General features: G+C 34.3%; 1 protein-coding gene across 1 annotated transcript; it reads left to right on the top strand.

Moving 5' to 3' along the window:
- The first annotated feature begins 1578 nt into the window (after nt 1–1578).
- On the top strand, nt 1579–16642 carry LOC106752496 (N-terminal acetyltransferase B complex auxiliary subunit NAA25). Its single transcript, XM_014634189.2, has 19 exons — nt 1579–1725; nt 1814–1970; nt 2532–2650; nt 2742–2816; nt 3526–3619; nt 7942–8060; nt 8943–9013; nt 9915–10056; nt 10175–10350; nt 10797–11002; nt 11727–11857; nt 12600–12676; nt 13186–13260; nt 13400–13592; nt 13975–14094; nt 14180–14318; nt 14828–14868; nt 14998–15249; nt 15564–16642. Exons 1-19 carry the CDS (start codon nt 1579–1581, stop codon nt 16266–16268), a joined length of 3039 nt encoding a protein of 1012 aa, XP_014489675.1. The 3' UTR covers nt 16269–16642.
- Nucleotides 16643–17547: the final 905 nt, after the last annotated feature.

Here is a 17547-nt window from a genome sequence, read left to right as displayed (position 1 = left end):
GTATTTTGGTTGTTTCTTAACAACTGCTATATCTTTAGATTGCTCTGATTTGTTTCTTAATAATAACAACACTTTAGATTGCTCTTTGTATTTTGACCATGAACATAAAAAAAGGACTCATTTGGTTTTTTATAACTTAGGAATCAAAGGTTTACATTTTTAAAAGGGGGACTAAACTGAACATCCGCTCATAACTTAGGGACCAAAAAGAGGTTTAAACCTAAATTAAAATAGTAATTAAAATAGTGGGGAGATACAGGACCCACTTGGGGAGGTGGAGGGAGCAACACCCCAATTTTAAAAGGAAAAAAAAATAAACCTATCTTATTTTTCATTCCATAATGGCAAGTTTAAGGAAGTTTCTAAATACAGCACCCTTTTTTCTAATTATACCTGTCACATTTTTAAAATAAACCGGAACCACCTTTTTTGCTAACCACGCACTTGAATTTCTAGATAAGTTGGTTCACAAAAAAAGGAAATGATATGATTTGGAGTATTCTGTGATTTTGTAAAGTGATTTGTGATTTGGAGTATTTCTAGATAAGCATTTTTAATAAAAAAATATCTAATAAAAATTTATAGGTCATCAAATGATTAATTGTAATATGGAACCTAGTTAGTTTTTTTTTTAGTCATCGTGACAATAATAAGAGTTTTTCTTGAATTTTACTCTATTTCAATTTATTTCCTTATTTTTCTAAAGTTAAATTAGGCCATCATAGAATAAGACTGAAGGAAAAATGGTCCAACCTTCAAATAAAATACCAAAGATAGAGTAGTCATTTTCAAAGTTATAGGGGTGCAGATGGCAATAAGAGGTGCAGATAGCAATAATGGGTGCAGATAGCAATAATGGGTGCAGATAGTAATAAGGGGTGCAACAAGTAAAGTTCAGGTCTTTAGGCCTATAATAAGGTATCAAAAGAAATCAAATTGGACTTCTTGGGCCGATTTTAAATTAGAATATGACGGGTGAAATGAGATAAAATATGCTAAGAACAACATGTATTTAAAAATAGAAAATATAATAATTACATCAAGACATACGTATTTCTTTATTTAGTATCTAACATACCTTTTTGACAAAAACATATCTAATTTGGCTGCATTCCACGAAAGGGAAGAATTTTTCCCACTTTTTTTTTTTTTTTTTCAATCGAATTAAAAACAAAAGTTATTCAGTTGCCGCGAAATCACCCTATAGCAATTAATTATTTAAAATCAGATTTGGTAAATAATTTAGAAGAGGAAATAAAAAAAAGAAAAAAGAATAAAGTGTTAAAAGAGGGAATGAAATTTAGAAAAAGAAATAAAATATTAAAAATCTTTTATGTGAAAATGTTATTATAATATTTTGTTATATTTAGTAGTGAAGTCCACTTTCACTTTATGTTAATCCAAGCCCATCGCGGCTGTTATTAGTTTCAGTTTGAGTTTCAGTTCTGTTTTTCTTTGTTGCTCCTAGGTTAGGTTTTTCTCTTATTCTTTTCTTCTTCTTCTTCTTCTCTGTTTGCTTCTATTCGACCAAACAGAAGTTGTCAGTCACTCACCTCCTGGAACCTTCGATTCATCCTAATGGCAACCAAGTTTGGCTTAGCCGGCGGCATTCCCGAGCGCAAGGTTCGTCCAATATGGGATGCCATTGATTCACGCCAGTTCAAGAACGCTCTCAAACACGTCACCACTCTCCTTGCTAAGCACCCTAATTCCCCCTACGCACTCGTAAGAAGCCTAATTCTCATCTTCATTGCATTCGTTCTTTGTTGTTTTTCAATTCATGCTGTCTTCCTGCTCCTGCTTTTCCATTCAGGCTCTCAAAGCGCTGGTGCTTGAACGGATGGGAAAGCCTGACGAGGCCTTTTCCGTTGCGCTCAACGCGAAGGAGCTTCTCTACGCGAACGATTCTCTGCTGATGGACGATCTCACTCTCAGCACCCTTCAGATTGTGTTTCAGCGACTGGATCACTGTTAGCCTCTTTTATTTGTTTTTTTTTTCTTATTGCTGTTACCATTATTGTTTTTGTTGCAGACAATGTTTTAACATCGAAAGTAGAGATTGGAATGGCCAGAACTTCGGGATATTGTTTTGTCGGTTCAATTTATTAATTATGATGCTTTGTGATGACTAGACTTAAATTTTCTCTTAATGCTGGCAATCTACCTACATTTTGTTTTAATAAGCCCCCTAATGTTCGAATTTGTGGCTCTTTCCATGCCGTTGCTTAGCTTTGTTAAATCCTGAGATACTTAAAAAGTCAGAGACTAGAATAATAAACACTAGCTTTATTAGCGGGAATAAAATAGAAATTGTGGTCTCTGAAGTAATTATTGATAACAACTAAGTAACAACGAGGAATAATGAAAAAAGAAAACATTACAGGGATTATAGAAAACAAGGTAAAGGGATGACAATGAAAAAGTGGATTAATTACATGGATCTAGAACATATTTAAGCCTAGCAAATAAACATGGCTATTTGATTAGTTGGTTATGTGTGTGTTGGCTGACTAGAGTTTGTGTTTGTGCAGTGGACTTGGCTACCGGGTGTTATGAACATGCCTCTAGTAAATTCCCGGGTAACTTGGAACTAATGATGGGGCTGTTTAACTGCTATGTTCGAGAGTATTCGTTTGTGAAGCAACAACAGGTTTGTGTTTGTATGTGTGAATGTATGTTTGTTATATATATATATATGTTTGTTTTTAAAAGTTACTTTTTTTCTGTTGTCTAATTGGCAGACAGCTATCAAAATGTATAAGCTTGTTGGAGAAGAAAGGTTTCTTCTTTGGGCAGTTTGCAGCATCCAATTACAGGTTCTCCCCAGTTCAATTTTTAACCCTAAATTATCTTTTGCAGTGTCTATTAAAAGATTTTATTTGAATTCACTGTCAATTTGAAAGGGGATAAACATGAACAGAACGTGAAATTTCATGATATGATGGATTGATAAGAAAATAAAGTATATTTCAAATGTCATGATCACTGCTAGTACATCAGTAGTAAGTTGGTATCTTTACAGTTAGTGGTGGCCTATATTTTAGTTTTTTTTTTTTTTTTTTTCATTTCTGTTGTTCATTTAGAATGGCCATAGTTAGGTCTCATTCATGATGAAACTGTATAAGCACATGTGTCTTAAACATATGTGAATCACGATTCAGTTATGAACTTAGTCATATTGCATTGCCTAGATTGCAAATAATATCCAACTGAAGGTCTTTGAAGCAATAACCATCAATGTCATTTATTATGTTTAAGATGGTTCAGTTGGGAACTTTTGTTGATATCAATATTTGTTTGATAACATAAAGCAAACTTCTGATTTCCCTTGTGCTACTTGTTTGTAACTTGGCTTTAAAACATGCCGTGCCTTATATGAAATTTTCAAAATCAATAGTTCATTAATGTGACATTCTTTGTACTTTTTGTTCATATATATTAAATTATTCATAGTGTTGGGCTTGATATTTATTCACTTAGAAAACATTTTATTTACTTATTTTATGGGAACTGGGCTATTCATAGGTACTTTGTGGCAGTGGAGAAGACAAGCTTTTATTTTTAGCTGAAGGCTTACTTAAGAAACATGTAGCTTCACATAGCTTACAAGAACCCGAAGGTGATCTTCTAATGCTATTGGTTATTTTGATAAAAATAAATTAATCTAGATTGAAGGAGAAGATAAGACAAATTTGAAAATAAGATATCCTCCTAAGCAATGAAAATACAAACGAAAAAGATAGAATCATCAAAGAAGCAAAGATAACCAATATGTACACATGTATGAGGGAAACCTTTATAACAAAACCACCAACTTTACGTTAAGTAGAAGCCAAACACCTCGTCTTATCCCAAAGAAGTTGCTCACTTGGGAAGCTTCCAAGAGATGAGAATTACATTCCAACCAAATGCTCTAATCTATGAAGATTGAACATGCCTCTTAAATGGTGTGTTCTTGTGTTCAACATAGTCGAACATTGACACACATTTGACACTCGTATGGCATGTATCGATGAAGTGTCCAATTTAAATAATGTTTTGTTGGGTCTCTGACATAGTTTTAACATGGTTTCAACACAATTTTAATAAGGATAGATACAACGATTTTCAAAAATATTAGAAACTTGTTGCGTAAGTTTCTATATGATTATAGAAGTGAGAAGAAAATCATATATAATAAGGAATATTTAGATTATATATGTTTATTAGGAATGTATTTACGTATTCTCCTATCATATCTTCATATAATGTGGAATTTTTTGAAGTTCTTAATTTGTGTTTAAATGAATCTTAGCTAAAGTATCTTTTTCAATGATGATGATGATGATCAAGAGGGGATGGAATGTTAGGACTCTCTTTTCACTTTTTGAATTTTAGATAAATGGATTAGATTCATTTATGTATTAGTTGACAATATGTTTAGATTGTTATATGTGACTAACCTTTTTATAGATGGTTTTCAATATATAAATCGTGATCGTGCCATACATTTTGGAGATTATGCATGTCATAGTATGTGTCTGGCGTCCATGTTAGTATGCGTGTACATAGGCTCTGACTTGTATGCATTAGCATATACTGCACCAGTGTTATCAAATCTTGGCCATGGCGGAAACCGTAGCGGTTTCCTTCCTAACCTGTTGCCACAACAAGGTGGTGGCGAATCAGTTTTCCATGGTGGCCTATGGCGGCTGGCAGTGGCGGAATGGTCATGTGAGAAAAAGCAGGCTGGAAAAAGAACTTAACCAAAGAGAAGAGAAGAAATGGGCAGTTGAGGCTTGGAGAAAAGGAGCAGCAGATGGAAGACACATGGCAGCGGCTGCATGGGAGAAAGAAGAGATAACCAGCCGCAAAAGCCTAATTGCATCCATAGTTACATGAGTGTTTGTAAAATAAGGTAAAAATTTGGGCCAAGCCCACTAAAAAAATTATTTAATCTAACCTAATGTACAAAACCCCTTTTACCTTTTACCCTACCTTACTGCATCCACCAGCTGCTGCAGTAAAATTTTATTTAACCTAAAACAATCCATCCTCTCTCTTTTGCCTTTGCCCACCAACAACGACTACTGTTGTTATTGACTGCCGCCAGCCATGGCTGCCACCAGCTGCTGTTTGCCCCCAAGTCTTTTTCTTTTTCAATGTTTTCTGTTCTTTTTTCTATTTCTCTACTTTCACTATAATCATTTTGCAAAAAATATACCTATTTTCTAGCTGTTAGAGATATTATATTTAGTTTATATTATGTTTATGTTAATTAGGGAAATATAGTCCCTATATGTTTATTAGGGAAACATTGTTCTTATTTTATTTTATTTTATTCTTACATATTCATTTGTATTTGGGCTTAGCCCATATTTCTTCTATTATAAATAGAGAATCCTATGTGTGTATTTAACACAAGGGATTAATTCCAATATATAATTTTCACTATATTTAACATGGTATCAGAGCAGGTTTTCTGATCCTTTTCTACTCTGTCTTTGTTGCCGCTGGTGGCCCATGGCCGCCACCGGCGGCCCCCTAAAAGTCTCTTTTTCAACCTGTGCCTTTATACTTCAATGGGCAATCTCTAGTTTTTGTCTCGCATCTGTTCGGTATTGTTGTCTGCCACTGCCCGTTGCCGCTCGCCACCCGCCGGCCACTGTCTCCGGCCACAGTCTCCGGCCACCGTCTCCGACCACCGTCTCCGGCAACCGTCTTCGGCAACCGTCTCCGACTGTCGTCTCCGGTCACCGTCTCCGGCCGTTGTCTCCGCCACTTGTGCCACCGATGCACCAACACCTAGTCCTACCTCTACTGCTTCTGTTATCTTCTTCTCTATTCTGAAAGGTCTTCAAGGACAATTTCACCAACCCTTTGTCAAATCTGTCAGATTTGTTTTTTGGGTGCTTTGATGAATAAGAGCTCATTATGATCTTCCACTTTCACGATCTGTCATCGGCGCGCCGTCATTTCCGCCGTTCATCGTGAGGGGGAGTATGTTTCTTGCCAGGTTTTAGGCTTTCAGACTCCACTAGTCAATGATGGCAGTCCTTGCAGTTTTATCGCTTCTAGCCACTAGAGGCCCCATCATGATGGCAGTCCCTGTATACAGGCCCTATCAGTCAGTGATGGCAGTCCCTGTATACAGGCCCTATCAGTCAGTGATGGCAGTCCCTGTATACAGGCCCCATCAGTCAGTGATGGCAGTCCCTGTATACAGGCCCCATCAGTCAGTGATGGCAGTCCCTGTATACAGGCCCCATCAGTCAGTGATGGCAGTCCCTGTAGTTTTGATGCAAGCCCCATCCTTACTTGATGGCAATCTAGTCCCTGGAGTTTGTCATTGTTCTCCTTTGTCAAAGTCATCCTACTTGAAGTTTCATGGTGCTATTTGAAGTTTCGCAGTTGTCCACTACTGTCCATAAATTGCTGTTAGTTGTTCGTCGACATGTGATTGCGCATCTGTTTGCCACACACTCTTGAAGACAGATCATATATTTCAAATTGAGTTTGTTTATTCCAAGTTTGGTCCATACAATCTGTATGCTCCAGCTTGAGGGGGAGTGTTAGAGATATTATATTTAGTTTATATTGTGTTTATGTTAATTAGGGAAATATAGTCCCTATATGTTTATTGGGGAAACATTGTTCTTATTTTATTTTATTCTTACATATTCATTTGTATTTGGGCTTAGCTCATATTTCTTTTATTATAAATAGAGAATCCTATGTGTGTATTTAACACAAGAGATTAATTCCAATATATAATTTTCACTATATTTAACACTAGTAACAATAATGGCCAATGATCAGGATAGTTCAAGAGCATCTCACAAAAGTGACGGGGTTGGAAACATTTCATCCCTATGGATGAATGAAATTTAAATTCAACTGTTTGTAATTATTTTGGGAAAGTTATGAAAGGAGGAGTTATTAGAGCAAAAGAACATCTAATGGCAAAGAAGGGTAATGTTGCTGCTTGCACCAAGATTCCAAAAAATGTGAGCAAAGATAATAGTGAGAGTGAAGATGAAGTTGAAATTTCCACTGGTAGTAATGATAAAGGGAGAAATAGCAGTAGAAGAAAAGGACCAATGGATATGTTCTGTAGAAATCCAACTGCTTCATCAATAACAGAGTATACTTTTATATGTAGATTGTTGAGTCATTAATTAGTCAGAGTTAGCCAACTGTCATATAACAGTTGGATGGAGTTAGTTGGGTTATCCATTTGTCATTCTTTTTTACAGCTGGAGTTAGCTGGGCTTAGGTCTTTCTTGTAGCCCAAGTTATTCTGTTGGAGTTAGATAGCTAACTGTGATTCTGTTATGACTGTTGGAGTCAGTTGGGTTCGCCAGATGTCATTCTATTATGGCAGCTGGAGTTAGTTGGTCTTAGATCTAGCATGTAGCTCAAGCTATTTCTATGTATATATAACTGTGTTTTTAGCTCTTGTGTAATTAATTCAATTGTATATTTTAATAAGACTTCATTTTCCTTTTTCTCTCATTTCTGAATTATTTATGGTATTAGTAATTCTATTATGGAGAACTTTTCAAATAAAGTGTGGCCTTAGGGGAGAGGAGCTTTAGACTTCCCACTTTCTGGATGAATGATTTTCACTATGAAACCATAGAAGGGGGTCAAGAGACCAAATTCTTTTTATCTGGACCAGAAGATAATATAACAAAGTCAAGAAGGCTCAAAATGGACTCCAACTCAAAGGATTCCTTATCATTTAATTAACAAAAGGTGAAAATTCCAAGAAATAGTAGAATCTTGAATTTAACACTAATTAGTGTTAAGAAGAAAGATGAAAAAGACACGAGAAACCCTTTCTAGAAGAGGAATGTCCTGTGCTCATTCCTTCTTATCTATTATGATCAACCATTAGCCTTTCTCATGTCATTTAGTATACCATGTGTACATGTTTTAAATTTTTGAAATTGGTTGCAGCTCTTACAATCTACATTTCTATATTGGAACGACAAGCTAAGTTTGGTGATGCCTTAGAAATTCTGTCTGGGAAATTGGGATCACTGTTGATGATTGAAGTTGATAAGCTACGGATGCAGGTAATCTCAGTAGTTCTCTTCGAACTTTCTAATTTGTGTTTAGGGTTTATGGTCTGACTTTCATACATTCTTTGTTGAGTATAAATGACCATCTAGTTAAATTAAGGGTATATTGGTCTGTGTATGTTGCTCATTGGAAAGTCATAATCATGCAAATTAGCATGTTCCATAATGTTATGTTCTGTGTGGTATTATCATGATTTAATATTTGGAAATTGACCTTCAAGGCAAACTCTTCTTCAAATGTCTATTCAGAAATAAAATCTGCACAGAAGTGCATTTATAGATTCAAACTATAACTTACTATTGAAAGTGCGAGTTTTTCAAGGATTGTAGGAAAAAATGTTGGCTTATAATTATGAAACACATCAGACGTATATAAGGAGTCAGAGATTTGCTAAATGTACTAAACTGAAAAATTTTGTTAGGCCTTAGAGGAAGTTTTGAACTTCCAATGAAATGTTTAACCTTAGAGGAACCTTTGAACTTCTAATGCACATAATAACATTGAAGACGCTGCACTGGAAAACACACCACAAGACTACGTCTTTTGTACCCTTTTAGCTTTATTGAAGGATAAACCAAAAGGAAAAATTAATTTGCTTTGTGCTAGGTTTGTTTTGATGGCTTTATGTGGCATTCATCACATTTTCTTTCAATTTTTCCCTGTTTGACATGCAGATAAATGAAAATCTTTTTTCTAATTTCAATTTTACTTTTCAGTATTGTTCTATCTTGTCCTCCTTTATGTTTTCTTTCGTTCCAATTCTAATATTGTTATTCTTTTATAGAATAGAAAAAAAAATCAGCAGAAATCAGAAGTTTTTCTTTTCTTATTTGACTTCTCTTATCAACCTCTATACTTTGACTTTAAGTTGACAGGGGAGACTTCTGGCTCGGGCAGGTGACTACAGTGCAGCGGCTGATATCTTTAACAAAATTCTGGAGTTATGGTATGCCTGAGTTTTGCCCCTATTGTTTATACATAAAAGATAAAACTAAAATTGTTCACTTGTGCTAGTTTTTAATAGATAAAAGTGGTATTGGTTGTATCAAGAGTATCATTAACACAATGTGTAAAGGCTGCTAAAAGTTGAATATGGAATAAGCGACTATTATATCTATTCTAGCCTCTTCTTTTTCCTTTTGGTAATTATGTACTATTACATAGTTCAATGTTCATGTTAGCCAGGTCTTTGGAGGTAAACTTATGAACTAGTAATAGGAAGGTGGGTTCTGAATTGTTTAATAACCTATGGCATGTAGGCTACAGAACTCTCAAAGCTTGATGGCTGTCCACGAGATGAACTCTTGTTCTGTCATCGGCTGTGAAGCAAACTTGATTTTCGTGATATTAATTTTCAATTGTAACACAGAAATTGTAAACTGTACTTTTGACTTTCAACTGTTCTTTGCTCTTGTTTCTTATCGAAATTTGTGTTGTTGAGCATACTTAAGATTAAAAAGAGAGAAAAATATATTTTGGAGGGTTTGAAAGACCCCTCTTCTGATCTTCTATTTATAATGATAGAATTATGATACAATTGGAAGATGAAAGATCACTAGACTGCCCTAGAGTCCTAGGCATAGAACTAGGTACAGCTGGAAGAGGTTTTCGACGCACTATCCCCTACTATGGACTTAATAATTACTAACATAGATTTAATAATTATTCTAACAAGAATGAAATTTTATGTTGTACTCTAAGATATGGCTGACTTGTCAATGTAGTTGTGAAGTGATTTTAAAATGTTTGTTTCCTGAATTAAACTCATTCATGGTTTTCTTTCTGCACGTCTCTTACTTTTGTTCCCCATTTGTTTCTTCCATTGATATTGTTTCATCATTTGGCAGCCCTGATGACTGGGAGGGCTTCCTTCAGTACCTAGGCTGTTTGTTAGAAGATGATAGTATTTGGTGTGATGAGGCTGTTAATGATCCTGTTCATCCCCCAAAGTTTGTCAACTGCAAAGTCTCACACTTGACAGAAGAACAGGTGAATGCTTAGTCTATGGTTGCCTTTATTTATGTCATTTATTTATGCATAGAGGGACCGTTGATTATTTTCACAGAATTTGATCCCTGAATAATTGCAAACTATTATATGAATGCAGTTTGACAGTCAAATATCAATCGCTTCCGCATGTGTACAGAAGTTGCTAGCAGATACTGTTAATAACTTGATAAGGTGTCCATACCTGGCAACTATAGAAATTGAGCGAAGAAAGCATTTGTATGGGAAAAGAAATGATGACGATGTAATGAATGGCATTGTGCAATACTTTTGCAGGTACATTATGGTGCAGAAGTTATCATTCCTGTTATTTTTTATTTCCTTTTGAATATCATGCATGTAAAGTGCTTGACGGGAATGACATTTGACATTGACTAATGCTACTGGGGAAAAATCCAATGGATTTTAAAGTCTAGGTTTGTGGGTTCAGATCTATTTATTCGAGGGCTTAGTATTTTTTTAATAATTTTCAAGTGTGAAAACTCCATTTCTGGTTTCTTTATGTCTGCATTACTTTTGCTCTGTTCGAATATTTCAATTCTGTGTCATTTGCCTACTTTTGAGTAGGTTTTTAACATGATTTTCTGTTTTAGGATTAACTAGCTGTATTAGTTATTCTTCTTTAGTAATGTTGTCCCTTGTACTTTTAAAGTAATGCTTGTAAAAGTGAAGCTTTTACAATTTTTTATTTTTGCATAAGAACTCTGCTTAATTTTTCGTAGGTTTGGTCACTTGGGCTGCTTTACATCCGATGTTGAAATGTTTGTTGAAGTGATCACTTCTGATCAGAGGACAGAACTTTTGGAGAAGTTAATGAAAGCTCAGGACACTTTATCAGTTCCACCAACCAAGGCTCTTGGGCTGTCTATAAGCTTTTTCAAAATTAAACAATTATTGCTTGGGGACATCTCCACATCTTGTGCAAGGGGTGGGTGTTGTATTGTTGCATACTAACTTGTATGCATTAATTCTTTAAATCTTCTCATTGTTATTCCAATGCTCTGCCCTTTAAGATATATAAGCCATGTCTGCATTCTCACCTTACAAATTAAGCTTTTAGGGAGTTAGTCTTTCAGTGTTAGGTCCTCTATAATCAAATGGAAGTAATTCAATCCTTTTGTCCATCGTGCTTTAATGAGTGAGCATGTATTTGATCCTCTAGCCCTAAGGATTATTTTAATGAACAGGAGAAATTATTGTTTGATACACCTAATATTCTGTCTATAACAGTTTTAAGTACATCCTTAAGATATACAAAAAAAAAACAAATTTATTATCAGTAGTATTATAAACTGTCAAACTTCCTTTTTGTGTTTCATGTGTCACAATATGCTTGACTCTCCTTTTTATTTTTCTTTTGCTTGTTTATCTTCTAGATGGTTTAATTCACTTCTAAGCTTGTTCATATCTTTTTGATTGAAATCATACTATTTATTGAAGTTGATATCTATGTTTTGCATTCTTTTATCCCACCATCATAATGGCTCCTTCCTGATAATATTATTCCAATATAATTTTCTTTCTTTTTGGATCTATCAGTGGAAACAATGTTCTCCAGCTTTGAGCTCATAAATTGTCTTGCAGTTCATAGTCTGTGCTTCATATTTTAATTGTTAATGTAATGAATACAAACTATTATAAACTTGTCTCAGATCTTGAGGCCTCTTGTGTTCAAATGTTTGAGATGTATTGCACAAACCTTCCACTTTCAAAAGATTTGGATCCACAGGAGGGGACATATGGTGAGGAGCTGCTTTCAATGATATGTAGCATTTTGGTCCAGGTATGTTGTATTAAATTTATATTTTGTAATGCGCACTGAAAAAAAGAAAAGAAAAGTGAAGTTATTCTATTCTTATTATAGTTTTGATTCTTTTGGTTGACTCATGAATCTAAATATTTTCTACTTTTCTTGGGTGGGGTAGGGAGAGCCAGGTCGGTAAGTAGACAAAAAAGATTTAATGTTAGGTTTCAAGGCTGTTGCTGTCAATGTAGAATAAGTAGAAATTTGACTATTTCTTATTTTATGTATCAAACTCTTATAACAAAAATCATTTGTCAATTTTGTCTGTTTTTTCTTTCCTTTTAAATTGATATCTTACCTCTGCTCTTGTCAGTTGTAACTTACTGTTTTTCTTCACTGATTTCTTGTTTTAAAAGAACCCAATTATGTCTTTAGTACGACGGACTGACATGGGCCTACATCCTCATTTTATCATTGAACTTGGTTTTAACTTATTAAGAGTTTCTCATATTGTATTCATTCTAAACCTGAGTCTTTTGTTCATTCTATAGATTTTTTTTCATAAAAATAACTTAACCAAGTGTAGTAAGAGAATTTAAAACTACACTTTCTCAATTTAAATTCTTCAGTTTGCTTTTGAATTGTAGGATTCTATTTGTACAATATATGTGACATTGCTACTCATTTTCATGGTTTATAAGTATACATTATCTGATTTTTAACATTTCAAATATTTATACAATCATCTGACCACTGTTCACCTCTCTTCTTGTTGGAATAGTTATTCTGGCGTACTAAAGACGTTGGTTATTTGGTTGAGGCAATTATGGTTTTGGAGTTCGGCTTGGCAATACGAAGGTTGGGATGACTGTTTTGCCTTACATATATATTGGAATCTCCCGTGAAAAATGTATTAACTTGAGAAAACATTTCAATGTGTCTTGGGATATATTTGGCTAGTTCATTTTTGTGCCTTTATATGTTAGTATACTAGTTTTTGACCCATGCTCAATACTGTAATAATACCGTTGTGCATTTTGAACTAATACATTTTGGAAAGTGAAATTGCAACTATATGATGTGTGAAAAAAAAAAACTGTTATTGGGCTTCAGCTCGTCGTTTACAATTTAATATCAACATTTCTAGGATTTGTCTTGATTTTCAAGTTAGTATTACATGTTTTTTGCTGTCTTTTAAATTAGTTGACCGAATCAGATCTTTCCATATATATTATTTCTTGGATTTTGAAGGGTTGAGTTTATCACTACATGTTAACTTTTGACTTATGAACCAATGGATGTTGCTATTGGTAATGGTACAGTGCATTGTTGACTTTCTCAGTTTCTTACTCCTTTTCTTTAACCAGATATGTGTCACAATACAAGATCCTGCTGTTGCATTTGTATAGCCACTGTGGTGCTCTTGCAGTGGCACATGAATGGTATGGTAATTCAATTCTATAATTTTACATTATTTCTTAGAATGTCTGTCATGCTGAATGGTTTATGTACATGTATTTCTATTCCTATGACTAATTTCTTGCCACTATCTTATTTAAATCATATTTTTCTTCTCCTCAGGTACAAGTCCATGGATGTCAAAAATATCTTGATGGAAAGTATATTGCATCACATATTGCCTCAGATGTTGGTATCTCCTCTTTGGACTGAGTTAAACAATCTGCTAAAAGATTACTTGAAGTTTATGGATGACCACTTCAGAGAATCTGCAGATTTAACTTTTCTTGCATATCGACATAGAAATTACTCAAAAGTATGTATACCAGATGCTTATAATTTCTAGGGACTTTCCATTTTGAGTTGAATTACTTGGAGCATATGAATGCATAAAGTTGCAATGCAAGTTGGTTTTCTTTTTTGGAACCCTTTATGCATAAACTGGTTTGATTATAATGCTAAGTTACAGTATTCAAATATGAGAAGACCATCAATCTTCCTCTAGTGCTCCTCTCCCAAAAGTAAAAATTATATGAAGCACAGAATGGTTTTATCAACACGGTTCTGCTCATGTTAATGTAAAAAAAGATGTACTTACTCATTGCATGATAATTTTCTGTTCATGTCAGTTCTGATGTAACGTTGAAAGAACAATGTCATGGAGTTGTTTTAATTGATGATGCAATGTGATATTCCAGGTAATTGAATTTGTCCAGTTTAAGGATAGGTTGCAACACTCTAGTCAGTATTTAGTGGCCCGAGTTGAAACATCCATTTTACAACTAAAGCAGAGTGCCAATAACATTGAAGAAGAAGAGGTGATTCATGCTTGAATGTAGTATATTTTATCACCTTTCTTGATAAACTTGAGTGGTAGGGTTAACCAGTTCAGATTTTTCTCAGGGTGTTCTTCAAGGCATGAAATGCGGTGTTCACTTCCTTGAGCTGTCTAAGGAGGTAGGGTCAAAGTCTTTGACCTTCAATGAGGACTTGCAGTCAAGGCCCTGGTGGACACCATCTTCAGAGCAAAATTACCTTTTAGGTTAGCTTTTCAATCATATTTCTAGCTTAGGTTGTCGTATTCTTGCATCTTTTGGCACCAATATATTAAGCAAATATCAATCTTTGAAGTATGTCGCATGTTAATTTGATGTCTAAAGCTAATGAAAGCTTATGCAGTACTTGTTACCTGTGTATGTTGTATTCATTACAAGTAATTTAGCTTCATATTAAGTTGTTTCTTAACTTGGTTTCCTTGAGTAGATAGTCAATTTAGAGTGATTGTACAGACTTAAAGAATGGGGTTGATGTTGATTGTCTGGAGGAATGTGTGGGCTTGTAAATCTAAATAAAACGGAAAATTATGTGATGAGGCAGTTCTTATAGCTAGTAGGGCTCAAATGTGTGTGTTTTTGTGGCGTATAACTGACTAAATGCAGTTCCAAATGTCATGGTTTGAACTTCTGGTTATAATCTGGTATTGTTTTTCTATTGTATATAAGTTTGTTGATTGCTGTAATATGCATAATGGATGGTTGCCTTGTTTTTCAGGGCCATTTGAAGGGATTTCTTATTATCCGAAAAAAATATCGGTAGGTCAATCCCGTCCTACGTGTTTTGTGGTTGGTTTATGTTCTCTTCAGTAAAAAACTGAACTATCTATATGGGTCTTTTTTTCTCACACCCCCGCCTTTTATTGCATGGTTTGTCAATTGATGTAGACCAAAGATAGGGAAGCAAGTTTAAAGAGGGTTGTTGAAAAGAAATCCCTACTTCCTCGGATGATCTATCTTTCGATTCAAAGTGCTTCAGTATCAACCAAGGAGCATGCGGAGGTCAATGGTTCGGTTACCCCGGACATTACATCGGAGCTAAAATTGTTGCTGGAGTGCTATGCACAATTTTTGGGCTATTCTCTGACTGAAGCAATAGAAGTGGTCATGGATTTCTATAATGAAGAAAGGTCTTCTGTGGTATGTGTGTTCAATTTTTATGCTGCTGTTAAACTATTTTTTAATACAAATGCTACATGATTATTTTTCCTGTCAGGAGCTGAACTGACGTAACTGTGCCATGATATAAACATGTTTTATGTTTGTATCAATAATATAGAAAATGATGCCTGTAAACTAGATGTGGTGTTACAGAAAAATGAGCTGTGTGAGGTATTATCTTTCGGAGTTGTGAAACTGTTAGGCTGTGTCAAAGTTATTTATTCTGCTTGAAATATCTTATCTTACATGGGTCTTCTTGGAACTTGATCCATCTCTTCAAAAAATGTTGGCAGGTTTCTGACTCCAACTTGATTGACTGGTTGAATTTCACTGTATTTTTAAATGCCTGGAGCTTGAGTTCCAATGAATTTGTGAATCCAGATGGAAATGGATGTAGGCCTCGAATTTGGAATATCTTAGATTCTTTGCTGGAAAAGTATATTTTAGAGAAGATTAGGTCCATAGAGCCTCAGCTCTGTTCTCCTTGGAGTGGCATTGAACTTCTGATACAGATAGTTACAGAACCATTGGCGTGGCATGGACTTGTTATCCAATCTTGTCTGAGATCCTGTTTTCCATCTGGTAAAAAGAAAAAGAAAAGTGGATCAGCTTATCAGTCTAGCTCGAATATGGCTCATGCTATAACAGATTCTGTGGTGCATTTATCTCATGTGTTAGAGGATGTTATGAAATGGATTAGTGAATGGTTGAGAAAACCTGAAGATGAGAATATGGAGAACATTTTTTTCCTTCTTAACAAAGACGGGAATAATGATGGACCAGGGAAGGTCTTTCGCATGCTAGAAAAATTTATTTCCTCTGTGAACGACGCTGAATTTGGTGATCATATTGCCCCACCTCTCAAGTCTTGGAGTCCTGCTGATGTTGCCAGGAAAATGATTTCTGGGAAGCTTAGAGTACTGATGGAATTTGGAGACATATGTGACTCAAAATTGAAGTTATTACATTCTTTGAAACAGCACATAGCACAAATATGAAGAATCCTCCAGATTATTTATGCCTGACAAACCGCTTATCAATTTGAAAACACATATATTCAATGCCAGGGTTTGAGAAAATGTGCTTCTGTCCTGCTGTTATTTTCATTGCCTTCATCATCTACAGAATATGCCGTATTGGAAAAGCTTCTATGGGACAGTTATCATGGTGTGTTGCTAGCTCATTGTTCGCTCTTATTTTTATGGTCCTTTTCTTGTAAAATCACACCCACCCACCCCCTTTTGAGCTGTCTCCGGATTTTCTTAAGTGTAGTCTGAGCAGAAATTTTGGCAGTGTATTGGTTCGAATTTTTTTAAATTAAAGTAAAATTTCAAAATATTCTGATGATGATATATGCATCATTATTGCAAAATCCCATATTTGGTTAGTAACAGTGCAATTTTCATTCTCGAGAGTGAAATGTTCTCGAATATTACATTTTTAATCTTTTATTAAATTTAGTTAATTTTAATTTTTGCATTTACTCTATAACTTACCAAGGGTATGAATTTGGACTTTAAATATTTTTAAGTATATGAAGACAAAGCTTGACAGAATCTGTATTTATATTTTTTTTAGTCTTAGAAATTTCGTTTTTATTTAATATAATCAATGAAATGTAGTTCACATATTTAAGAGCTGAGAAATGGTTCTTTATTGAAGTATACGAAATATTAGAGTAGGTTTGACCTATTTAATAGCATGTGATAAATAGAATATTTAGTCAATATTTAGATAAAAAGGAAACATTTCCCTTTCAAAAATTTTGTTGAGTTTACCTTAAGAAAAATTCAAGCAGAGGGGAAAAAAATAAATACATAGGTATTAAGATCTGTGCATTCATACGCACAAATGAAATAAATACTAAAAATTCTTCCTCTACTCTTACCACTTCTGCCTTTTGTTTTTAAATTTCAAATGCTGAGTCTATGGTTTTAGGATGCTTTGACAAGAGCTCCCATATTTTGTGTAATCTTATTTTGAAAATATTTTAACATTATTTACGTATTACGTGATTTAAAATTATTCTACAGTCAATCATAATAATAATAATTATAAATACTAACATAGATCAAAATAATATTAAAATATTGTTAAAAAATTATTGTTAGAATATCATTATTTTTTTATTTTTTTTAAGAGTTTATTACAGTTGAAACTAAAAATGATAATTTCACTAAATGCCTTTTATGATGGAAGTTTGATTTGAGATGGTGCTGAGTTTCAAAGCTTTTGTTGGTTTGTACGTCTTAGAAGTAAAAGCCACACAGAGATTTG

This window comes from Vigna radiata, unplaced genomic scaffold (assembly GCF_000741045.1).
Source record: "Vigna radiata var. radiata cultivar VC1973A unplaced genomic scaffold, Vradiata_ver6 scaffold_158, whole genome shotgun sequence".
Lineage (NCBI taxonomy): Eukaryota > Viridiplantae > Streptophyta > Magnoliopsida > Fabales > Fabaceae > Vigna > Vigna radiata.
Note: the sequence above shows the minus strand (reverse complement) of the source record. Positions and strands in the feature narration are given on the sequence as shown.